The 27,574-nt window shown below is 36.0% G+C and overlaps 1 protein-coding gene across 2 annotated transcripts in view; it reads left to right on the top strand.

Annotated features, from left to right (window-relative positions):
* The window catches only part of LOC150107933 (telomere length regulation protein TEL2 homolog), a 284,799-nt gene that overhangs the window by 9,957 nt on the left and 247,268 nt on the right, over nucleotides 1-27,574 (top strand). For both annotated transcript variants that reach the window (XM_090415456.1, XM_090415457.1), the window contains exon 2: nucleotides 21,158-21,355. In XM_090415456.1, the coding sequence (XP_090271582.1) occupies nucleotides 21,158-21,355 (198 nt within the window). The remainder of the gene's footprint in view (nucleotides 1-21,157; nucleotides 21,356-27,574) is intronic.

Raw genomic sequence — 27,574 nt, 5'->3', positions numbered from 1 at the left:
AAAATGAAACTGTGAAAAAAAGAAGCAAACCTTGAACTCTCAGTTGTAAGCTCTGAAGAAAACATCATTGATTGATTCAGCTAAGGTGTGGTGAAGTTATCTACAGTGATAGAAAAATAAGAACACTATGGTGGACATATGAAAAGAGGCTATCCTGGAAAAGAAGAAAGCATACCAAAAGTTCCTAGCAAATGAGTTGGCAGATGCACTAAAATAATACAGAGAATAATATAAGAGACCTAAGCTATGTGTAGAGTAACTAAATGAGGCCATGGATAAGGATATCCTAGATGTCTGGAGTAATTATTTGAAAGACACTTTAAATGAAATAAGTTGTGAAGAACAGTAGTAGAAACATTTCAAGAGAAATGCAAAAAGTCATACATATCAATACTTGAGGTAGAAGAAGTCATCAAAAACTTGAAATGTGGAAAGGCAGCTGGAGTAATGATATTTGACAAGAAATGCTCAAATATGGAGATAAAAAAGTTTTGCAGTGGTTACTTTACATAATTCAGAGTACTTGGTTAGAAGGTCAAATTCCAGATAATTCAAAGTTCTCATTTATAAAAAATGGGAATAAATCTGACTGTGAGAATTACAGATGAATTTCTCTAGTAATTGTTCCAAATAAGATTTATGCAAGCATACTTGATAAGAGACTGAGAAATACTGTGAAAAAGAAACTTAGAGAAGAACAAGCTGGGTTCAGGCCAAGTAGAGGTTGTTAAGATTAGATTTGCACTTTATGACAAATAGTTTCAGCCATTTTAGGAAATCAAAGGAATATGATAAGGATCTGTACCTAAGTTTTGTAGAACTGGAAAACGCATACAACAAGGTGCCAATAAAAAAGCTTTTCAAAATGCTACAGTTATATAGGGTAAATGGAACATTATACAGATCAATGCATAGTCTATATTTGAAGGAAATAGAGAAAGATGGTTTAATGTAAAATCAGAGGTAAGACAAGGATGCACATTAAATCCGATATTAGAATTAAAGATATCAAACTTAGCTTTTTGCTTTATCCAGATTTTATCCATTTTTAACCACATCCAGTGCAACTCTCTAGGATTCTCTAACTGAATTACAGCTGTAACAAATTTGGCTTGAAAATCAGCAATGAAAAGTGCAAAACTATGAAAATAGCAGAAACACAGAAAATTCAGCTGGAGAACCTGTTGAACAAGTGAAATATTTCACTTGTTTCAATTTTTAGTGAAGATGGCAAATTAAATTTGGAAATAGACAACAGAATAAGCAAAGTTGTTACCACGGGAAGTCAGTTGAATAAATTTATATGGAACGAGAGAGAAATTAGCCAAAACACCAAACTAGCTATACAAGACAGTGTTCAAACAAGTTTAAGTTATGGATCTGTGAGTTAGGTTAAAAATAAAGTACTTGATCAAAGATTATTAGAGACTAAAGATATGAGAGTTTTGAAAAAAATTAGGGGCCTGAACAGATGGCATCAGTGGCAGAATCACATTAAAAGTGAAGACATTAGGAAGGAATTTGACATTGTTAGCATTCAAGAATATGTGAGCAGAGCTAATCTAAGGTTATAAATGGCCACTTAAATAGAATGGGTGAGGAAAGTTTAGCAAAGCAGGTGTTTGAAACTAAGATGGCAGGAAAGAGACCCAGAGGAAGACCAAGGTCTAGGTGTTGATTCAGTTAGAAGTGTCTCAGAAGCACCAAATGTTAGATGCAACAGTATTGACAAGTAATATAGACTAATAATAAGACAAGTAATAAACTAATTTGAAGGAAAAATGTTGATAAGGGATGTTGTTAAGGAATAAATGTACAGCGCTTATGCTTACAGAAAACTATGCATAGAAATATTTCAGTATCGAATATGTCCAGTGGTGCATCTAGGATTTAATCTGGGGGGGGGGAGTTGAACGGATAAAAAATTTTTAATACAATGAATTTGCATTAAAAATATTTTTATCCATTCAACTAAAATTCGTTAAATTTCGTTCATTAAATAAAATTCATTAGGTAATTATAAAAATTTATTTAAAGAATAAAATCCAGTTTTCTTTTCTTTTTACAAAACGCTTGAATTATTTCAGTCATGGTTTCAATCGTGATTGTGTCATGGTAGATCTTAAATAGTTTTTAAAAGGCGTAAGTTAGAAAATGACCTTTCACTGATGCATGTTGTTACCGGAAGGGTTGCAAATATTTTTAATAAGTTATAGATGTTAGGATATATCATTTTGTCACACTTTGAAACTGCATCAACGGTATTTTTGTATGGAGCTATTGCAAACGGTTTTTCAAATTTCTTATACCACAACTTGAATTCGGCGTTCAAAATTGCTGGATTTGTATAACGCAAATCACTGGCATAAAATTCACACAACTGATGAAAATCTTCCATTGCACTTGCTGTTGGAGCATCTTTTCCATTTGGTAGAAGAGAAAAAAATATATTTCAAAATGTTGCGGTGCCGAGTGAAACGTTCATGAAGTCGTGTCAATGTAGTGGTGTTGCACCCCGAATGAATTTTGATTCAGAACATGAACAAATCATTCAGGGCTCAGCAGATTAACTAAAAATTTAATGAAAGGAAAGGCTTGCATTTAGTTAAAACCACATAAGAATGTATTAATTATAAAGGGTGATGAGGTATAACATCTGGTATATTATTCAAAAATTTGTTAAGTGAACAGGAAATCATTTGTGTTATGTCATTCAGTTAAAATTAGCTTAAATAAGAATATTCCACTGGACGACTTGTAAGAGTAGGTCCAAAGGTCTAATACTTGCTGGCGTAAAGCCCGAGGCTGCTTGATACACAGAGGACGAGGTGCGTGAGCGGTTCCAAGAGTCTGCCATAGCGAAAATGCTGAGATAATCATGAGAACGAGAATGGCATAGCACTATGTAGGAAATCCAAAAAAAAAGGGGGAGGGGGAAGGGAAGACCTGTGCAGAGGAAATATAAGCAATTGCACAAGGACATACAACTCTCCTTTTTTTTTGTTTTCCGGACTCTTGGTTGCGGGATCGTCTGATCGAGAAGTGGTTCCAGGTCGTGCGATAGGCAGAGGTATGTGTTGGTGGGAAAAATGAAGTAGTCTACTCGAAATACAGCAGATGGAATTCCAGCATGAGTCGGTGGACGCTTTCCTAGCAAATGCTCGTAAACTCATAGAAGTCCCCCGAATAATCCCCAGAAATGAAGTAGCCATAATGCGTGTGAGGGAAGACCTATCCAGCAGAAATCTAATGCTGCACATGGCACAAGAAAGGACCCAGTTCTCGGGAACAACAAAGGCAGTACAGACCAGCAGATCTATTCCATACTCAGTGAGGGTAATACTTTATTATAGAACTCAGACCTAGTTTGTAGGAAGAAGATTAATATGAAAATTGTTTCGTGTCAGGACATTACTAATTAGAGAACTGTAAGTAATTAATGCAATAAGGTGCAACCTGATGTCCAGTTGTCGAATTGAATTAGACGAATTGTTAGAAGGAATTTAGGACCATATACATGTATTATGTGGGTTATGGTTAGAGCTTAGGTTGAAGTTAGAATTAACATAGTAATCCCCAGTTAATGGAAGGAAAAGACGGAAGGGGGAATTGTATTGTTGAAAACTATAGTTAGCAACTTGCTAGATGATGGTTTAATGCATGCACTGCGCAGTTCTTAGAATGAGTTATTTTCTTTAACTTAGTATTGATATGTGTGATTTAACCTATTGAAAGTGTATCTAGGTAATATTGTATGTTGTATATAAGGTTGATAATAAACATGTATTCTCTCTTAAAAATTGAATCTTGCCTGATATTGAGCGTCAACTCACACTCACCACTCATAAAAGTACGAACCTAAGGCAGGAGGGAGCTGAAACGTTAGATAAAATTTGGCCACGACTGATAGAAGCAATTAGTATATATATATATATATATATATATATGTAGGATTACTGGTATTGTCGATCTGAGTAGTATATTAATCTATAATAGGACATAGACTAGCAGCTCCACAAATATAAATTCATTTATGCCAAAAAAGGAGACAGGACCAGAATCCAAGCAAACACATAGGACGACTGCAAAGTAAGGGTGATATTGATAAGAGAGGTATAATAGGTATACAGAACGATAATTTTCATAGATAACGATGCAACAGTGGTACCTTGAGATAAGAGTTTAATTCATTCCATGACCGAGCTCGTAAGTCAAAATGCTCGTATCTCAAATCAATTTTCCCCATTGAAATTAATTAAAATGAGATTAATTCGTACCAGCCCCCAAAAAACCACTCCAATTTTTTTATAATAATGTATTTATAATGAACAAATATTGTATATAAACAAAATAAAACCAAATACTGTGCATACATACATGTAAAAGAGAATCTAAAGAAATAAACAGATGTTGGTGGAGCTGATTAGCATATGGTATTAATTTTTTCTTTCACTTCACTTTTGCTTAACTTAAGTTTCTTCTTCACTAGTTTTTTTCTTTTTTGCCATGCTTTCATCACTTTCATCAGCAGGGCGTTTCAATAGAAACCTGTCCAAGGAGCTTTGTTTCTTCCTTCCTTTTAGAATGTTTCTTTTCAATAAAGTCTGAAACTTTTTCTCACATTGCCAACACTTTCTTTATCTCACTTGAAGAGATAACCTCCTCTGCCTCTGCGGTTGTACCAATCTCCTGCAGAACCTCCGTATGTTGCTGCGTGTGTAGTTCTGTAACTCCTCCGTCGTCAGTTCCTCTGAATGTGCGGCGACAAGGTCTTCGATGTCTCCCTCGTCCATCTCCAGGCCCATGGACTTTCCGAGGGGCACAGTCTCCTCAAGCACTTCCTGTTCAGGTCTAAATTCTTCAAAGTCCCTTTCAGCCACAGCCTCAGGCCACAGCTTTTTCCATGCAGAGATCAAGGTCCTTTTTGTAACATCCTGCCAGGCCATATCAATAATTTTGAGGCATATGACAATGTTGTTGTGGGCCTTCCAGAACTCTCGAAGGGTGAGGTTTGTGCTTTCCGTAACCTCAAAGCAGCTTCGGAACATGTGTTTGGTAAAAGGTTTCTTGAAATTGGAGATCACCTGTTGGTCCATGGGCTGTAGGATAGGGGTGGTGTTGGGAACCTTTATAAAGTAGAGAACCTTTATAAAGCTGAACTCCTCGAGGATGTCATCCTCAAGGTTTGGTGGGTGGGCAGGAGCATTGTCAAGGATGAGAAGGACTTGCAGGGGTAAATCATTGACCTCTCTCGAGGTATTCCTTAAGCAGAACCAAAGACCAAGTTGACCCACTGCACAAAAAACTGCCTGGTGACCCATGCCTTTGGGTTTGCCCTCCACATAACCTGCAGTTTTTCTTTTAGAACCTTATGTGTCCTGAAGGCCCTGGTTTTCTGAGTGGTATATGAGCAGCAATTTGATCTTGCAGTCGCCACTCGCATTTGCACACAGTGCGAGGGTCAACCTATCCTTCATGGGCTTGTGACCTGACATCTTTTCTTCTGCCGTTATGTAAGTTTTGCTTGGCATCTTCCAGAAGAGCCCTGTCTCGTCACAGTTGAAAACTTGTTGGGGGATGTATCCTTTGGCTTCGATCAATTCAGCAAAAGTTTTTACAAATTCCTCAGCTGCCTTAGAATCAGAGCTCACTGCCTCACCTTGCCTGACAACGGAGTGAATGCCGGTCCTTTTTCAGAAATTTTCGAACCACCCACAACTGGCTTTGAACTGCTCTTGTGAAGCCTCCTGTGCTGAAGTATCTGGGGTCTGCTGCAGCAAATCTGCATAAATGGCTTGTGCCTTCTCGCAAATTATAGTCTCTGTCACAGTGTCTCCTGCGAGCTGGTTCCCTCTCAACCAAAAAATCAGCAGGTTCTCCATCTTTTCATGGATAGAGTTGCGTAGCTTTGAAATAATTTTAACGCCCTTAGCTGGAGTTATAGCCTTTATTGAGTCCTTCTGCTTCAGAATAGTACATATCGTAGAAGTAGTGTGATCGTACTGCGTTGCCAAGTCTATTACTTTTACGCCTTGCTCATGTTTGTCTATTTTATCACGCTTTAATTCCATGGATATCACCTTTTTCTTTTACTCACCACTGTTCTTTACACTCACCTTCTTTGGACTCATGGTTATATGAAAAAATTAGCTAAATAACTGTACATACAAAAAAAAAACAAAATTAAAACTGAACACGACAGAAATGTGTCTGCAGTGAGGTAAACATGTGAACTGAATGACGCGCAAGACTTGGAAATCTAAGCAGAGTGGTGATTGCGACGTCACCGAAGCAGACTCGTATCTCCAATTCTGGCTCATAACTCGAGGCAAAAAATTGACCTAGTGGCGGCTCATATCTCAAAAAACTCGTATGTTGGGGCATTCGTATCTCAAGGTACCACTGTATTTGGTTAATAAATGGAATGAAATAGTTCTCCTTAAATACTCTTCTACAAATCGGCTGGAACATTGGACCTTAATGTTTGTTTTGATGAGGTCCTTGGCTTTTTAATGTCAATATTAAAATTATTGGCTTTTATTTACCTTCATCGTAAATATCTTTAAGTGAAGAATCTGGTGTTTCACGAACGGTATTTAATTGAGCCACAACATCATCAACAAAATCTATGGCAATTATGAGGTCACTGTCAGATTTTTGCATTATTTTAAACAATAGTAAGGTGCACGCAAATATTTTTTGCAAGCTAAATAAAGATATTATAAATCTTAAAAGATATTAATATTATAATATTATAAACAACAAGGACTTCCTATCTTTTAAGGGTTGAAGAAATTGTGTACCTTTTCAATTATGCCAATGCAATTTCTTATTTGTCACAGATATAGCATTTCCAACTGCCAAATTCAAACTATGTGATGCACAATGAACATATAATGCTTGTCAATATTATTATTACATAACATCTCCAGGTAGTCCAAAGACATATCAAGGAAGGGCACCTACTCTACAACTCTCTGTCTTCAGCAACTACAATCATCATCAACACCAACGCTGTCTACCGCCGACCACTGCCACTAGTATTTTCACAGACAATCACAAACATCCATGCCCACGGTGGGATTCGAACTCGCAGCCTTTTGGCTGGAGAGTCGGCCAACCAGGCCGGATATACAGATAAAAAATTAAATTTTGTGGATAAAATTAAAACAAAGTTTTAATTTTTATCCACAAAATAAACAAATAAATAAAATGATATAATTATATTACTATTTACTTTTAATGAGATGGATGAGCTTCTTGACCTTGCAGAGTTGCTGGATATCTGGCTCAATATTGGTCAACTTCAGTCGAAGGTCAGCACACACACTAAGACGAATTCTGTATTTTGTTTTTATTTGAAGGAGTGATGAAAATCGCGTCTCGCAAAGATAGGTTGTAGAAAACTGCATGACGATTTTCGACTTCTTCAAATAATTCGGTAAATTCACTTCTCACTGAAGGTGAGATCCAGAATCGAGCCAAACCACGATCACGGAATTGCATTTTAAGCCCACTGTCATTTGAAAGCTCAATTAGCTGCTCTTTTTTCGATAATGAAAGGTCGTTCTCATGACCTGAAATGGATCATGAAATCACAGAAATTTCTTATAAAAAGTTATTCGGAAAATGTTTCCAAATTCTGTTTCAGAGTTTTGAGGTGGACACAAACCCTTTCCCAGTGGTTAAATTCTAAACTAATAAATTTCAGGGCCAATTGTATTTATCTTTTGAATACCATCCAGGGAAGCTCCAAACCTTCCCGTCCCTTTCATCATGTGTTCATAATCAGGCTACTGTTGATATTGACTTTATATACACATTCAAACCTGTAAACAATTGTTGAATAATAACACAATAATGTAGGCATAATTACTATAAAGGGAGAAAAGTTGCAAAACAGAAAAATGTTCATACAAAATAACCAACTGTATTTACCTTTAAATGAGATCCACTGGTCAAGTGTCCAGCAAATCAGCAAATCTTTCCTTTTGTTTATTAAAGCATTAATATCGCATTGCAACTGATGGGAATTCTGTGTTTCTGTGGATTCGTTACAGACCTCTTTCTCTTCAGAAACTACACACAAACTGTCATTACAAACTCGTTTTGTATTATCACTGTCATCCGAGATATTTTTCCGTTTAAAGAAGGTACCGATGTGCTTATCCATAGTTGAAATACCTTACTTACTCGCATATAACTCTCACCCCTGATTTTACTTTTCGAAAAAAAGAAATTAAAAAGTTTCGCATATACCTCACAAATGAAAAAAGCTGAATCACGTTCAGAGCAGGGCGATAGTAACTTGTTCCCACGGCAAACAACACGCCCTCCCCCAATAGCCACTATATTGCAGAGGCAATAAAACAAGTAATTTTATTATGTCCGTGAATAAGGTATAAGCAGTCTGTGTAATATATTTCTCAACAAATAGTGCAATTAGAGACAACTGGGATAAAAACGACACTAATTAATAAATTACATGTCCCCTCATACAGAAACTATGCTGTATATATAGACTCAAGCAAAACCATATGTTGCACCGGCAAGCACAGTATCTAACTAAAACCTATTGTTATTAATTAGATTGTGTGAGTTCGCTCGGCAGCAATAAAATTCAACCAAAAGTGTTAAAATTCGTAAATGTGTTAAAACTAAGATATATACAGGTAACCCTCGTATAACGCGGATGTTAGGTTCCGCAGAAATGCCGCGTTATATAAATGGTGTTATGTGAGTCTCAGATCACATAGAAAAAGTAGGATTATGTTCCGAAATCTTTTTTTTTTTTAAATTATATAAACAACAATGACATATCCAACAAAAAATATATTTTTATTTAATTCAGGTAATTCATGTAAGTTAAGAAAACATATAAACTATGAAACAAATACATAGTATAAAAGTATAAAAATTACAAATTGTACTTAGAGTTCATTGCACATAATGCATAAATGTTTTAGGCAAAATAAAATAGTGCATATTTTAATCTTTCATAGCACGAGGATTTGAGAATTGGTTAATAAACACTGGTTTTGTCATGTAATCACCTGATGCATTACTACAAAACAGTGGAGTAATTCTATCTTTGGAAACTTTGAATCCAGGAGCTGATCTTTTATTTTTCAAAATATAGGTGCATTTTTGCACTTTTTTCCAATATAACCCGGATTCATCCACATTGAACACCTGGTCTGCACTATAAATGTTTATAAACTTTGAGAGTTTGTTTGTTTAATAAGATTTCCATCCATAGGAATTTTCTTCTGAGGTGCAATCTTCTATTGAAATCATTAGAGATTTCTCCATTTTTCCCTTAGAATATCGCGTACACAAGCAACGCACTTTGCACTTATCGTTGACCCAGCAATAAACACTTTCTCGGATTTTATGTTCATTTTGTTTGATTGTTCGAATTGTTGATTCATTTAAATTCAAAGTCCCTGCAAAAACTCCTGTTTTTTTCTCTGTTTTTTAACTGATCCAAGATTTTGAATATTTTTCTTCAAGAGAAATTAATTTTGTTTTCAATGTTAGTTTTTCTCTTTTGTTGCAGTTTGTGGCCATTACTATAAAAATAATTTTTTACACAAAAAAAGCAAACGTTACATATTTTATGTAGCTCACCAGAAAATAAAGTGCTCAGCTTGAGGTGAACACACTTATGATTTTTAATGCACTTTCCTGGCAGAAACGAGGACAATTTTCAACAATAAACGTTTTATACTGTAAACAATTGAGGTACATGCATGCTAAAGAGTATTTCCCCTAACATAAATTCGCTACTTATAATTACATGCGGGATACAGACACAAATTTAACGAAGATAAAATTTGATTTTTAAGTCGCGCGGTGAAAACATATGAAAAGATAAAGGGTTACTGCAATTTGTAGACTGTGTTTTTATCGGAACCGCATTCAATAAGGGTTACTACAATTTTAGACTCCGTTATATCGAAACCACATTGTATAAGTACCGCGTTATACGAGGGTTCCCTGTATATATATATATAGTGAATGCTGTTATGGCAGTTTCACATATTATTGGAATTCGGTTGAAGAGAGTTAGCATTACAACTTAATTGTCAGCTTGCTTTTCGCGTGATTTCCGAAAAATATATAAATACTGGAGTTAACTCGCAACACATTTTGTCTATGTATTACTTAGCACTTCTGAAGTTATTGAGCCTTGGTTGAAGGAGGATAACCTTCAACAATAAAAATCAATAAACAACAAGCAATTGGTTGAATATGGACAACACATGTTCACTTCAAATCTGACAAAACAGCAAGGGAAGGTGGAAGCAATAAAACCATATTGTTTTTCACTTCACCCCTCTTTTATTACTTGTCATTCTGCCACTATTTTTTTTTTAAGTATTCATTTTATTTTAATAATTTTTACTTACTTATTCAATTTTAATTCATTTTGTTTGGATAATTAAAACATATAGATTTATTTGGTTAATTTAAGCCTGTGTACTACCTGTCCCATCGTCGTGGACCATAGGTTGAGAAACACTGCTGTGTGGGGTTCTCTCACCTTATGTGATCCCTAATTCATAAGTAGTATAGAAATAGAAGACATGACAGAACATAAATAAAAAATGAATTTTAATTAGGAAAAGTATTTTGGAAAATTTTCTAGTGTTTTTTAACTTTTTCTTTTTTTTTGGTGGGGCGGACAGGGCTCCTTGGCCCCCTTGGATTTTCATACCCTCCCTGGGTGCGCCACTGAATATGTCCACCTGGAACTGCATTAGAGCTCTCAGAATGTTGCACCATGCTTAGCACCAAGTAATTCAGAAGTTCTTGAGGCAAACTGGCCCACTCCTCCTTCAGAACAAGGATAAAACATTGTTTGTTAGTTCATTTTCTGGAAGGTAATTTCGAGTAGCAATGCAGCTCCCTATTGCTTCCCAAACATGTTCTGTGGGGTTGAGATCTGGGAAGTGTGCTGGCCACTTGACTCGATTAATATCCTTAGTCTCTCCACTGCTGATATCCTAAGTATCTCCACTGCTCATGTATGATGTGGCATTGTCATCTATAAAAATGAATTTTTCACCTACAGCACCATGGAACAATCAAACATTATGTTAAGGAACGTCATTGCAATATTGTCCACCAGTCATAGTCCCTTTTTCCAATACTTTTAGCTTGGTGCCTCCATTAAGCATAATGCCTTCCCACACCAATCCCAACACCACTATATCTACCCCTTTCAAGAACATTCTCTTTTATGGTAAGCGATATCACTTTCGTGCCAGATCAAGTGTTGTCTAGAATCAAAGGAAAGACTAAAACAACTCTCATCTGTACACGAAAGACTAAAACAACTCTCATCTGTATCAAGACACCAGTGAACTAATAAAGAGTATATTAGTCCACTGGTATCTTGTCCAGTTTTTATGGATACAACACCACTGAAAACATGCTCTATGATGAGCTGTGGATAAAGGGATGCAGACCTTTATTTTTGCAGATGTCTTGCCACAGTTTGTTGAGATATCCTTGTAGATGTGCTTGAATGGAGCCAACTTGAAGCTGACGTTCCATAGTGCATAGATTACATTTTGCTGTTATAACCAAAAAAGCTGTCTTCATGCTCTCTGATAGAGTGAGGATGACCTCTTAGCAAACATCTGATACACATTCCATTAGTTTGAAAAACTGGCCAAAGCCTGGATACAATGCTATATGAGATTTCAAACTCTGGTAATATCAGTAATTCTGCAGCCTTCTTCAAGCTTTCCAATAATTTTTTCCCCATGTGAAATAATCTAGATTTGAGACATTATAAGACATCTAAGTTTTCAACTTTATTCCTTCACAACAGGATAAAAGACAGAAGCCTTTTATCTTGTTGAGTGCTGCCTTGTGACTCTGTTGCACGCAATTCAAAAATTTGAATGTATACTCACTTTATACTTGAAATCTTCATCAGTTTCCTGATGTATACTTCCAAGAGGTTTTCAGCACTACATGATCGAGTTTACATGATTATTAATCTCCTATCCACAATTTTCCTGCAAATTAGTCTATTACTTGTAAGCACTCTGATACGATATTGTCATATCTAACATTTCATTCTTCTAAGACATTTCTGACTGTGAATCAATCCACCTAGACCTTTGTCTTTCTCTGGGTCTCTTTCCTGCCATCTTGGTATCAAACCTGCTTTGCTAACCTTTCCTCACCCATTCTGTTTAAGTGGCCATAACCTTAGATTAGCTGTGCTAACACATTCTTGAATGCTAATAATGTCAAGTTTCTTTCTAATATCTTCATTTTTAATATGATTCTGCCATTGATGCTATCTGTTCGCTCCTCTGTTTTTTCTAAGAACCCTCGTATCTGTTATCTTTAGTCTTTGATCAAGTGCTTTATTTCTAACCCAGTTCTCACATCCATAACTTAAAAAACTGTTTTAAACACTACCTTGTGTACTGCTAGTTTGGTGTTTTGCTAATTTCCCTCTTATTCCATATAAATTTATTCACTTGGATACCCACCATACCATCTTTGTTTATTCTATTGTTTATTAAGATTGGTGACTCAATCTTAAAATTTGCACTTGCCGAGGGAGTCGTCACTTCTAGTTTCCTAGGGCGAAAATTAAAAATATGACAAACTTAATTGAAAACCAAAAAAGAAAAGTAAAAGAGATGGTAATTCTGGTAGGTGCTAATAATTTAAGTAGTGACAAATATAGTATGAGGGAAGATATGAAAGGTCTGTAGGAAGAAAGAAGAAAGGGAAAAAGAAAAAATGAAAAAAAAAAAGAAAGAGAAAAATGAGAAAAAATCCTCAGAGGATAATTGTGATGTTGAAGCAAACCTTGACATGTAAGGATAAGAAAATCATTATGTCTCTTTATAAGGCTGCACATAACAATCCACAACTGGATTGTTATGTGCAGATTTGGTCTCCCAGGTTTCAAAAAAAAAGCTGTGGAAAAGGTGCAAAAAAGAGTTGCAAAGATTATAGTATGTGGATTGCAGACTCTGATTAACAGAAGAAAGAGGGGGTGATATGATAGAGGTCTGTAAACTTTTGAATGGGTATTACAGGATATCATCTGAATGAAATTTTTCGTTTTATATGGAAGGTGGAGAGAAAACACGGGGCATCCATGGAAGTTAAGTTTGTTCACAGTCAAGAAAGGGATAAGAGCTAGGTTGTTTTCCCAGAGAGCAGTGAGTGAGTAGAATAATTTGCCTTTAGGGATAGTGAGTGCATCTAGTGTGAATGAATTTAAGGGAAGGTATGACAGCTGATTTGGAGGCTCCCTCATATGAGTCCTTGACTCCCTGGAGGTCATCTCAGATAATAATAATAACAATATTTCCAGAGTTTTGCTATCTTCACTAAAAACTGTACCTAAATAGCTGAAATATTTTAGTTGTTCTATAGGATCTCCATTCAGAATGCAGCTGAAGTTTTCTATGCTCCTGCTTTTTATTGCTGATTTTCATACCAAATTTGTTACAGCTGTTATTCACTTTAGTTAGGGAATCCCAGATACCTGCACTAGATGTGTTCGGGAGTACAATATTATAAAGCATCTACAATATCATCTACATAAAGCAAAGTGCTAAGTTTGGCATCTCCAGTTCTAATATCAGGCTTAATGCCACTTTCTTTCTTAATGCGATCCATATAGATGATGAATAAGAGTGGAGATAATGTGCATCCCTGTCTTACCCCTGATTTTACATCAAACAATCTTCCTATATTTCCTTCAATTCTAACTGCTGACTTACAACTTAAATATGGACTGTTGATTGCTCTGTATAATGTTGTAATCACTTAATGTAATTGTAGTGTTTTGAAAAGCTTTCTCAGGGCACCACAGAACTAAATTACAGATCCTTGTCATATTCCCACGATTTCTAAACTACTGTATATGTCAGCATATAAGATGACTCTCAAATACTACAGAAACCCCTTTAAATCATGGGTTGTCTTATATGGCTAGTATAAAAAGGGAAGCTTAATTTCTTGGATGAACATTTAGGTAGTTACAATACATCGTTATATAAGAAAATAGGCAGTGTTTATAAACAAATCAGCTTAATTTTTTGTTACATAAATTTATTTAAAATATTACAATAGATGTAAGTCTTCAAAAAGAAATAATAATTATTAACCTCAATTTTCATGTTAATTTTCTTCATCTGTTGAAAATAGTTCTTCAGATTCATTGTTTAAATGATCGTCATATGGATCCCAATTCGAATCCGGTGAATTGATTTCATTTTCATCGTCATCAGTGTCCCACAACAGATCATCTTCCATACCATCCATAAGATTAGAGATACCACACTTTTTAAATGATTAGTCTCTGTTTTTACTTTATTCCATGCTTTGATCACAAAATTGCACAACATATCAAGTGATACAACGTGCATAGATCCACTGTTTTGTAAATGATTTTTTGCCAGTCAACATCCAATTATTCCATTCTTCTTGCATGTGAACTTTAAATGGTTTGTTCAAGCAGACGTCTAGTAATTGCAATATAGAAGTTAAACCACCTGGTATAACAGCAATTTTTGTATTATTTTTTTCTAGAAGACTTTTAGTATTCTCAGTTAAATGACTACAAAACATATCCCATACTAATAAACTGTGTTTCTTCATTATACCACCTGGTCGCATGTTCCACACATTTATCCATTATTTCACATCATTTTTGTCCATCCATCCTTTTTCGTGAAAATGTACACGAACACCTGAAGGCAGTTTTATCTTAGGTTTAGTTTTATGTTTGAAGATGATAACTAATAATTAAGGAATTGACAGCGTACACTAGAAATATAAATTAAATAAACTTTAATATATACTTTCCGATATTTCGACAAACAGCACGTTGCCATCTTCTTGGGAACTTATTACAAAGACAAGTGCACACAAGTACTACATAACAGCAAATGAGAACTGAAGCTAGGAAGCTAACGTTTTCCTAAAGTCCTGATGGTGTCCTCTGGCAGGCTATATTGGTAGTTCTTGGCCTTTGGGCTGAAGTTCTTCTGATGAATGTTTCCCAAATTTGGGGCAGTCTCATGCATCCAAATTTGTTGAGGTTTGGCATGTTCCTAAGGGCTGAGGCTGATTCCATGAATAATCTTTCATATTTGAACTTGCTGCAGTGTATTACTGTGGCTTTCTTCCATCTTATTCTGTGGCGAGTATCCAGAGCATGGTCTGCAAGCCCAGAGTGGCTGTACTTGTGAAATCGGATGTAATCCTTGTGTTCTGAGATTCTGATATTTGCTAGTACAGTTAGTAGGACAGTAGGACAGTTTACAGTCCTATTTGTTGGTCTTTAGTGGAGTGGATAAGGGATGCCAATTTTCTATGTGGTCTGTAACAGGTGGTCAAGTCATGTTTTTTTAAAATTTTGTTGATTTTTTCCAAGGTGCCTCGGATGTAAGGAATGGTAATGGATTTAGAGTAATCTTTTTTGTGAAGGAGAGGGATGGTGGGTTGTGGATAACTGGGTTAAGTATTTTTTGGATTCTTTTTTTTTTGGGGGGGGGGGGGGTAGCCATTGGCTGAGAAAGTGTCACGAATGTGATTTAGTTCAGTGGTTAGGGCTTGATCATTTGAACAGATTATTTTTGTCCTGTTGAATAGTGTCTTAATAACTCCATATTGTTGTGAGGGGGGGGGATGGGATTGTTGGTGAATGTATCTGCCTGTATGGGTGGGTTTTCTATAAACTTTCCTCTTTTTCCAGGGCGAACTTGATTCTAGGGTGTTGGTTGGTTAAGTGTGTTAGGAAGGAGAGGAGTGAATCCAGGCCATGTGGCCAAATAGCGAACACATCATCAACGTAGCGAAGCCATATGATAGGTTTTTGTGGGGCTGAGTTTAAGGCTTTCTCTTCAAAAGTCTCCATAAAGAAGTTAGCCAAGGGTGGGGAAAGTGATGAACCCATGGCTGTCCCCTCTATCTGTTTGTAGAATTTTTCCTGCCAAATTTGGGAAACATTTATCAGAAGAACTTCAGCCCAAAAGCCAAGAACTACCAATATAGCCCGCCAGGGGCACCATCAGGACTTTAGGAAAACGTTAGCTTCCTAGCTTCGGTTCTCATTTGCTGTTATGTAGTACTTGTGTGCACTTGTCTTTGTAATAAGTTCCCAAGAAGATGGCAACGTGACATTTGCCAAAATATCGGAAAGTATATATTAAAGTTTATTTAATTTATATTTCTAGTGTACGCTGTCAATCCCTTAATTATTAGTTATCATGTATAACCAGCGTGTAAGCCTCTCAACAAGAAGTTTGAAGATGATCATTGGTTTTAACTTCGTTCCATCAGCCAAACACGACAACACAACCATAAACCTTGTTTTTTCATGACCTGTACTTTGAACTAGCACACTCTTACTACCATTAGACTCCACTGTTTTATTGCTTATCATATCAAAGCTCATATTTCATCCATATTTTCAATATTGACAATAGAACTTTATGTTCTTATTTCAACTGAATAATAAATGTATGGAAACTGGTAAGTTTGTGGTCAAGATCTGCTGGTAGTTTTTGAGCAATTTTTGTTACAACATTAAAGGTAGCTTGAAATTCTATACTTTCATCTGGATTCAATCTTGACCATTTTAGTGCATATGTTCTAATCGTATTTCTTGTAACCATTCTGCCTTTGTTCGAATACCCATCCTGCAACATGATTTTCCAGTTACAGCTGTCAGGTGATCCCGTTCTCATCGCACATTTTTTCTTTGGCAATTTTTTTAAAATATCTTCTTTCTTCCTCCATTCTCTTACCATCTTCTCAGTTATGTCAAACTTTCTTGCAGCAACACAGTTATTGGTTTGCTTTGCCATTTCGATTACCCTTATTTTAAATCAAGCTTCATACTTTCTTCGTTTTGTTGCTGGTTCCATGATTTTAAATGATAATATTTTAATAATCCTAAAATTTAAAAAAAAAAAGAAAATTAATAATTAATTAAAATTGGGGCTAATCACTTTTAATTCGGGTAATTCACGTAAATACTAAATCTATGCTATGCAAAAAAATAACGGATATGCATAGATATAAAAATAACGGATATAGCAATTGCATTAATACAAGAAAGAAGAAATTGGGGGATCGTTTTATACAACCGACATAAGCTTAAAACTTAAAAATCGCCTAAAATTTAGGCCTCGTCTTATATGCTGGTCGTCCTATACGCCGACATATACGGTATTTGTCTTAAACTGAAAAGCTGATCTTGACAACCTTTATTTGGCCTAAATCAAGTTTCTCTTTCACAATTTTTCTCAATCTCTTGAAATATTCTCAATACTTGAAAGTATGCTTGCATAAATCCACTTGAAACACTCATTAGAGAAATTCCTTTGTACTTCTCACATTCAGTTTTATTCCCTTTTTTTATAGATGAGTACTATTAGAACTTTACTCCAATCATTGGGAATTTTGCCCTCTGTTTAGTCCCTCTGAATTATTCTCTGTAGCCACTGTGAAACTTTTATACCTCCATCTATTCCAGTTGCCTTTTCACATTTCAAGTTTTTGAGACTTTTTCTACCCCAAGTATCGATATGTACTCCTCTTTGCATTCATCTTGAAAATATTCTAGTACGGTTCTGTCACTGCTTGTTTCATTTAACAGTCTTTCAGAGTAATTACTCCAGACCTCTAGGATGTCCCTATTTTTGGTTTTCATGTCACTGTTATTATTATTAAGAGAGAACTCCAGGGATATGTATCAGTGACTCATTGAGAGAGGCCACATTCTACACGCACGAGTTATCATATTTATTCTTGAATTCATTCACACTGCTTGCACTCACAACATCTAATGGCAGTCCTTTCCAATCACACACCACCCCTATGAGAGAAAAATCTAGCCCTCACTCCCTTCTTAGTGACATTCATACTCAGCTTCCAAGAATGCCCTCTTGTCTTTTTCCCACCCTCCATCAATTGAAATCCTGTATGACCCTTTCAGAAGTTTGTAAGTCTCGATCATACACCTCTCTTTCTCCTGTTTGCTAATGTCTGCAGTCTACAAATTCTCAGTCTGTCTTCACAATCAGTATTCCACAATCCTGATATCATTTTTAACACTCTCCTTTTCACTCTCTCCACTTTATTATCCTCACAATGGAAACCAGGAGACCAGACCTGCACACAATAGTCCAAGTGAGGTTTTATCAAGGCCATCTAAAGAGGCAGGCTCACATCTCCCGTATATACCACTTTTTGATATCTCTCAGTCAGCCATCCTCTTATTCACACTAATATACTATAATCCAAACCCATATTCTTCCATTTATGCAACAGTCTACCATGCTGTATTCTGTCAAAAGCCTTAGCAAAATCCAAAAGTATCATGGTGTATCCATTCTCCTTGTCTATTTCAATGATAACATTGTTTTAGCAACTTGTGCACAAGTTGCTAAAACATGACCTTCCCTTTATAAACCGATGTTGCTCATTGTGTATTAGAGATTCACTATCAACCCATTTCTGTGAGCCCTAACCAGTTTTTCCAGAATCGTCACCACCACCACCACCACTCCTGAGATACTAATTGGTTGATAGTTGGATACATCGGTCTTTGTGCCACCCTTTTGCAATGGAATTACCATACATTCTTTCCATTGCTGTGGAATCTTCCCTGTTCTGTGACTCGTATTAAACAGCTTGGTCAAAGGAATAGCCAGTTCAGCTGAACACTCTTTTCACACGTGCTGATATCCCCTTAGTCCCTATTGTTAAATTCTTATTCAGTTTGTGCAACAGCTCTAATACCTCATCCTCATATACCTGAGTTCATCCAGTGAAGAGGTATCAGTGAGCTCAATGTCGCATACACCAGGTTGATAGCATTTAACAAAACGGGCACTCATTAGTTGAACAATCTCTTCTGCATTTGTAACCCTCATGCCATCTGCATTGGGAGAGTTAATCTTTCATATTCATTCTTTCCTTTACTTGCAGCATATCGATAGAATTCTTGTGGGTTGTCTTTAGCACACAGAGCCAGTTTCTTTTCATAATCAGACTTAGCTTTCTGTACTGCAGTTGTGACTCTTGTCTACTGCTTATAATTTTCATAACGAACATCATCCTTATGCACACAGTATTCCTTCCATATCATCCATTTCTTATGAATCTCTTGCTCAATGATTACATATTCATTTGACTCCTTCCCTACTTATCCTTAGAACTCTCGGTACACATTCTGATAATGCATCATTTAAGGTATTTTTTAAATGCTTCCCATGCACTTCTGATATTCTTTCCATCCAGCAGCTGATACTATTTTGCTGAACTTGGTATACTCCTGAGTTGGTCATAATTTCCTTCTTTGTAGTTCAGCATCTAATCTTTTCTGAATGGCACATTCATAAACTTACTCACTTGCCAAGTGAGTGCATGATCACTATCACCAACTGGAGGCAGAATAGTTACATTCTTAACTGAAATGCCCTCTGACACAATTATCAAATTAACACTGTTTGGCCTTGAGTTCCTTCTGTCATATGCTGCTTGAGGAAGTTGTCCTGCAAGCACTCAATAAATTCATTTTCTTTCTTCTCATGAGATTTTACTTCTACCCAATCAATATTTGGATAATTAAAATCTTCCATTATAGTTACTCCTTTCATGCTCATCTTTTCTATTTGGTGCTGCATCTTCATCGCTAGCAACCAATCCACCAGGTCTGTTACAACACCCCAGCATGTAATTAATCTTGTTAGATTCCACCTCACACCAGATGGCTTCAAACTCGCTGCCGCATGAAATACTGTTAATAGTAGTACTACAATCATATTTCTCAGCTCTAATTGGATTCAAGCAATCTGGTATCATTGGCAGCACGTCTTCTCCTCTCCTATCCTCTCTATCCTTCCTAAAAGTACTGTACACTTTACACTTGATACCAGTTAGTATGCCTGATTCTGATAGCCAGATTCTCACTAATGCCTACAATCTGAGGTCCCAACATATTGACCAAGGCAATGAACTCTGCCACTTTGTTTCTGATACTCCTGTCTTTCCTCCATTTCTGAGATTTTTCAACAGCCTGCAGAATATTTTGCCACCTTCTTGATATTTAATTTCTATGTTCTTACCAAAGTTTTCCCATTACTTTTGTTTAGCATGTTTTACACCATGTTAAGCATTCTTACATTTGTTTCTGTATTCTCTAAGAGCTGACTTATTTGCCATTAACTTTTGATATGCTTTCTTCTTTTCCTTCACTGTCTCTTTAACTTCCTGTGTCCACCATGGAGTTCTGATTTTTTTATCCTTGCAGACAACCACACCACATGCCTCTCTGGCTGAATCAATCAATGTTTTCTTCATGGCTTGCCACTGAATCTCCAAGGTTTGGTTCCTTTTTTCAAACTCTTCCATTATTTTTTTGAATAATGTTTGTGTATTTTAGTCTACATTTCACATGTGAGAGCTGCTCAACTTTTATTTTCTGTAAAACTTTCTTACATGTTGTTCTTTTCAGTATGAAATTCAATTTTATCCTGCTCAAGACTAAATGGTGATCACTTCCAATTTCAAATCCTCTGTACACTAGTGTCCTCCAGCAATGAGAAAGCATCACTGTCAACAATAAGATGTTTAATGAGACTTTTCTTATTCCTTGCCTCTTCTCTCCATGTCAATTTGTGCACATTTTTATGTTGGAACATTGTTTACTAATAAGCATTTCATGTCCTGTGCAGAAATCCAACAGGTATTCGCCATTATTATTAGCTTTGCTCTTTTCTCCAAATTTTCCCAAAATACAATACTTTTGTATGTCTGACAATCATTTCTGCTTTGCTATTTAAATCTCCAACAAGATCCAGCTTTTCTTTTTTCATTGTGTCTGTTGCTTTCTCTAAAGCCGCAAAAAAATCACTTCCAACTAGTGGAACCTTCTGTGGGACCATAGGCGCAAATAAGTCTCATCGTTTGCATCACTCTACTTGATATTGTCTGCCATTCAAGAAGATTAACCTCATATTTAGTGTTGAATACTATTGCTACACCTTTTCTGTGAGTGTTATTGCATGAATATAATATGTTATATTTATTGCTTACAAAGCTTAAAATGATTTTTTAATGTGATTTATTATATAATGAAAATGCTTTATTTCAGTCCCTCATACAAATTGGACAAGATTGTGCACCTGTTGGAAAAATTCTTATGTGATGGCAGTCTTTACCTTTTGCTTATTGATCAATGTATTCCTTACACACCTGGAAACTTCAAGAAAGATCTTTACTGGGACATTCTTATTACTTTATTGGTATCATTACCAGAGAGAATATCCAATAAACTTCAGTTGAAAACTCGGTAAGCCTTTATTTTGAAATATCAGCAGATGTGTACAAAAGCTTTGGATGTGATAAATGACAATATTCATTTGAATTATTTAGCAGTATTAAATCAACACCATAAGAAAACAAAATACAATTATTATTATGTAGGCTCTTCCAAAGAGTCTAAAGGAGTTATTGAGACGTCATCCCTTATTTGTCTCTCACTACCTACATACCTGTCATATCTCTCCTTGAGCACATTTACTGAAAATGCACTTAAACTTGGTATAAATACTTGGACATTGATTGTCACTCATGTTGATTTTAGTTGAATAAAACAGACATCTAAAGCTATACTAACCAAAGTTTTTAACTAATTACATTATTAAGACCAATATTTGCCTTGTTTATCAAGGCGTCTTCATAGTCATAGAGAGGTATATTGAGCATGTTACACAGGTACAACTAGTAGGATAGCAAACATAAACTTACTGTAAGGAAGTAGGTTCCAACAGTCCTCACTGGTGCCCTCTATGGGTGCAGTATTTGAACTCTTTTTGAAGGTGTCTCAATGATAGTCTCCCACATTTTTGACAATGTGATGTATTCAGATTAGTTTAAGTTAGGGGATGGATTCTAAGAATAGTCTTTCTGATTTGAATTTGTTTCTCTATAGGAGGAAGGTTTTCCTCATTGGGTCTGGTGATGCAGCACCATTTATATTCAAATAAATTTATATGATGGAACCTTGGTTTTTCTCTGTTTATAGAAAACCCACCCATACAGGCAGATACATTCACCAACAATTCCCCCCCCCCAACAATATGGAATTATTAAGACACTATACAACAGGGCTAAACTAATCTGTTCAAATGACAATGCCCTAACCACTGAACTAAATCACATCCTCAACACTTTCTCAGCCAATGACTATCCCCCCCCAAAAAATCCAAAAAATTTTGAAACCAGTAATCCCCCCTTCACAACAAGGATTACTCTAAATCCATCACCATTCCCTACATCCGAGGCACCTCGGAAAAAATTACCAAAATCTTAAAAAAACATGACTTGACCTCTTGTTACAGACCATATAGAAAATTGGCATCCCTTATCTGCTCCACTAAAGACCAACCACTTCCTCTAGACCTACCTGGTGTATACCAGGTCCCTTGCAGCTGTAAGCTGTCCTACTTTGGCCAAACAGGCAGGACAACGAATATCAGAATTTCAGAACACAAGGACTACATTCATTTTCACCAGTATAGCCACTCTGGTCTTGCAGACCATGCTCTGGATACACGCCACAGAATATGGTGGAAGAAAGCCACAATAATACACCGTAGCAAGTTCAAATTTGAAAGACTTTTCATGGAATCAGCCTCATCCCTAAGAAACATGCCAAACCTCAACAAATTTGGTTGCATGAGACTGCCCCAAATTTGGGAGACATACATCAGGAGACCTTCAGCCCAATGGCCAAGAATACATAGCCCGCTAGGGGGCACCATCAGGACTTTTAGGAGAAACGATATAGCTTCCCGCTTCATCCTCATTTACTGTATGTAGTGCCTGCGTGCACGTGTCTTTATTGTAAGTTCCTTTGAAAATGGCAACGTGACATTGCCAAAATATTGGAAATATATATTAAAGTTTAATTTAATTTATATTCTATTGTACGTTGTGAATTCCTTAAGTCAATTAATAATTACGAAATAAGAATGAAATTAACCAAATCACTAAACACTAGCAGTATGCAAGACCATGTTCCAAACAGTTTTAATTTATGAATCTGAGTTGGGTTAGAAATGAAGCACTTGATCAAAGACTACAGATGTTAGAGTTCTGAAAAAATGAAAGGACTGAACAGATTGGCATCATTGGCAGAATCTTATGAAAAATTAAGATATTAAGAAGGAACTTAGCATTGTTAGCATTCAAGAATGCATATGAATACTGCTATTTAGCTGGCCTGGTTGGCTGAGTGATTAGTGTACTTGGTCTCCAAGAAAGAGGCTGTACAATCAAATCCCACTGTGAGCATCAATATTGTGACTGTCTTTAGATGGGAGATGAATTTCATCATCTGGGTGAGCCCAATGCTCTGCTTATTGGAAGCCTGAATTGGTTTGGAAAAGTTCCATCTTTGGTCTCTGGAGCAGGTTTTCATACTATGTTAAAATCACGTACAAAAATAAAAATAAAATTTAGGAAATAGAAGAAAAAAAATCCTTAGCCACCCACAGTACCTAATTATATTATAGGTTTGCAAATAATCTTTCATGGATGGGAGTTACATAAAAAAAAAAAAATAAATAAATAAAGGAAACTAGAATTTATGAAATACTCCTATATATTTCTTCATAACGTGAGCATTATTCAGGAAGAAAGTAGAAAAATTGGCCATGACATTTAAAATATGGTCACAAGAAGGAGTTATTCAGCATATGCTTCCACGTGTGTTGGTCACAGCTGAGTGAGAAGGAGGAAACACTATTAAAGTTTGAGGGAAACATACAGGGTGTTCGGGATAAATTTGACATATTTATAATTAATTATATTTTTCCGTAAGTTACATGTATTAACACACACTTCTCTTCATTTAAAAGTTTGGACCCTTCTTCATTCATATACAAGATGTCAGAAAGGATGGATAGCTGGAACCCACCTGAATCATGGAAGAGAATAACTTGTATCATGATGATTCGTGCCCGCCATCAAAATAAGGATATTACGACTGCTGCCCAATGCTCCCTGAATACAGTAAAAACAATCAGGCATGAACTAGAGACTTGCAATGGTGACTACGAGGATGTAGCAAGAAGAAAGATCCCTAGCAGACGATCTGATTGCGTTCGTACAGCAGAATTCCTCGCAAATCTGCAGGAACAGGTGTTGAAGAACCCTGGCATTGGAATTCGGGCTTTGTTCGTGGAGTTGCTAACTGTAGTCAAGCCCTGGATAACAAGGGTAGCCAATGGTAGGCCGTATGTATGGCAGCAGGATTCAGCCCCTTGCCACACCTCTGGGAAAAGTCAAAAATGGTTGTCTGAAAATTTCTATGACTTCACCAGTCCAAATGTTTGGCCTCCAAACTCCCCAGACCTTAACCCCATGGATTATTTTGTATGGGGCGCAGTTGAAAAAGACACCAATCGCACTTCCAGTAATACAAAAGCCCAGTTAATGGATAAAATTAAAACAGTTTTTGCGGCCCTTCCCAGGGAGACTGTAGCATCAGCTTGTTCGAGGTTCCGAAGCAGAATTGAAGCTGTGATCGATGCTAATGGTGGTTATTTTGAGTAAATCTTGTTGATAGTATTGTAATTAACTCTGCCTGTAATGTTTTTTTGTCAATTCATTAAATTTAATAGATACAAAGAAGATTTTCATTTTCCTTACGAAACTGTCAAATTTATCCCGAACACCCTGTATAGTTACGTAATTTTTTTTTTTTTTCAATTATAAACAATTCTTCCCAAAACGTAGAGATAGGCTTACAGTCTATTTAAGATTAATGTGCTTGCATAGGAATTTAGGAATTTACAACTTTTTTTTACTATTTATACTATTCACAAAGTAATTATCAAATTTTATCAAATTTAAACCTATTATAGTGCAACCTCTTTGTTTTATTCCAGTGAACTCTGTGTAGTGTCAATGGCATGTTCTTGGATTCTGATCTCATCAGAGTAACCAGTGTTCCAAGTAGCAAAATTGACAGGAAGAGGGTATTTGATAAATACTAGGCACAAGGACAGAGGTGATATAGGTAGGAAACATCACCCTTCCATGCTGGTTTGAAGGTGGAATACAAATTAACATGAATCTTGAATTGAGAGATTGTAAAACATGAGGAATATTCCATCAAAAAGGGGATATATGTGGAATTTCAAGGCAAGTGTTTATGACAAGCTTAGGAAGAAGCTTAAATCTGCCATTGCATAAAACAAAACACTGCACAGTAAAGATGTTAGTAGTGCATGGGAGATAGTTTAGGGTCATCTAGAGGAAGCAATATTAAATTATATACATAAGGGAAGCAGGGATAATTAGGTAGGAGTTAGATAGATGAGCAATATCATTAAGCATGAGCTGCAGAAGAAGAAAATGCTGTAGAGGGTATATAAAGAGACAGGTGACTAGCATGGCAAGGAAGACAAAATCACTTTATAAAGAAGAATCTAGCTGAGCAGGCCCAAGAAAATCCCAAAGAGTACTTTTGTTATGTGGCAAGTAAGAGGAAGAATGACTATGGCAGATTAACCTTAATGAGTGATAATGGTCACAAGATGACAGAAGCAGATAAAATACTTTAGTTGAGTTACCGAGTGACCACTTTGCAAGGGTATATCATCTTGGTGCAGCTACTGCTTTAACACATGTGACAGACACTAATGTAGGAACAGAGATGGATGAATTGGAGGTTCTTAGGATAATGCAGAATCTCAGTGTAAATACAGTGCTGGGATTAGATGGGATATAAGATCAGGTTTTGTAAGAATGTGCAAGGGAACTGACAATGCCTCTGACTAGGCTCTTTAATTTAAGTCTCTGCTCTGGTACAGTTCCAATGGAGTGGAAAGATGGCAAAATAATTCCCTTGCATAAAGGAGGTTCTAAGACTGTAGAACTGTAGCAAATTAGTTATAGACCAATCAGTATCTCAGGCATGGTGGTAAAAGTACTGGAAAAATTGATCAAAAAGAGAATTCAAATATCGGCAGATGAAAATATGATACTGTATGAGGGACCACATGACTGCCCCTTCATAACCTTTGTGAAGGGGCAGTCATGCGTTAGTAATTTATGAACTGTTTATATTGGAGTAACAGGTTGGATAAATGAAATGGCTACACAATGATTCTGCTGGATTTTGCAAAGGCGTTTGACAGAATACCACATGGAACTCTGTTATGCAAATTAGAACAAATGGGAATGGATATGAACACTGGTTAAGTGGATAAGAGGGTGGCTAATGAACATATATTAAAAAGTTGTATATGGAGGTCAGAATTGGGTAAAAACAGGTGACTAGCAGTGTGGACAAAATTCAGTGCTGGGACCATTGCTATTAAATTTGTACATAAATCGTATAGGAAATGGTATAATATTCAGTTGTTTGCTGATGATGCAAAATTAGGTAGAGTAATACACCTCTAAATTAGAAAATTAGAATAATCAAAGAAAATGTGCTGAATGATTTGCAATTCTAATTTATTGTATAGAAAATAATTATTACCAAATATGACCTAACATCCTCTAAGTCTATCTAATTTGTAGATTATATAAACATGTAAGCACATAAGAATATAGTATAAATTATAAGAAAACTGTTATTTGAAAATATTCACAAAAGTAGAATAATTTTTAGCATGGTTCAAAATATTAGAATAATAATCCAAAAATAAATGCACAAAAATTATAGTCGAAGGGAAACAACATGATAATTAGTACTTGGTTGCAATCTCCCCCTTAGCTTTTATGATTGTTCGTAAACAGTTGAGCATATTATTTACTAGCAGTTCACAGTCTTTTTTATCAAAACATGCCCATGTGACCTGCAGACTAGAAACAAGTTCATTTTTGTCTCTTGGGCAACTTCTTGAAGACATTTCTTCATAATTCCCCACAAATTCTCAGTGGGGATTAAATCTGGTGAGTTTGCCAGCCAATTACATTTGCCTGAGTTACATTGATTTTCCTTTCTTTGAGTTATCTAGTAGTGGTGTTGGAAGTATGACAAGAAGCTGAACCTTGCTGAAAAAGGAAATCACCTTCACATAAATCTTCCGATGCTGTAACTTAAAATGCTGAAGAATTTCTTGCTAAACTTTGGAATTGACTTTTTCGTACACAATACACAGCCTACCTTGTATGACCATGCCATCATACAAGCCCATACCATGATGAAGGTTGCAAATTTCACCAAACTTTCCATTCATTCTTTATCAAATGCCTTGCTTAAGATGCCAAACATGTATCCTTTGATGACCATGGGACACAGAAAACATACTTTCATCACTGTCTTAGACACAAGTGATTAAAAACCCAATTTGTGAAGTTGTTGCAGCGTCGTAGATTTAGACACATTCATACCTAGTTCTTTCCATCCCCTGTGAAAATACCTTATACTTCAGTAGTGGTTTTTCTTCATGATATTCTTCAATCTCATCTCTTGATGTAGTTATTACTTTTACCACTATTGCAGCAATTATTTTGAAAACTCTGGTTATTAGAATACTTTCTCAATACG

Source organism: Typopeltis vanoorti, chromosome 3, assembly GCF_054136105.1.
Source record: "Typopeltis vanoorti isolate ZY-2024b chromosome 3, IOZ_Tvanoo_1.0, whole genome shotgun sequence".
Classification (NCBI taxonomy): Eukaryota; Metazoa; Arthropoda; class Arachnida; order Uropygi; family Thelyphonidae; genus Typopeltis; species Typopeltis vanoorti.
The sequence above is the reverse complement of the archived record's forward strand: the minus strand, read 5'-3'. Positions and strand labels throughout refer to the sequence as shown.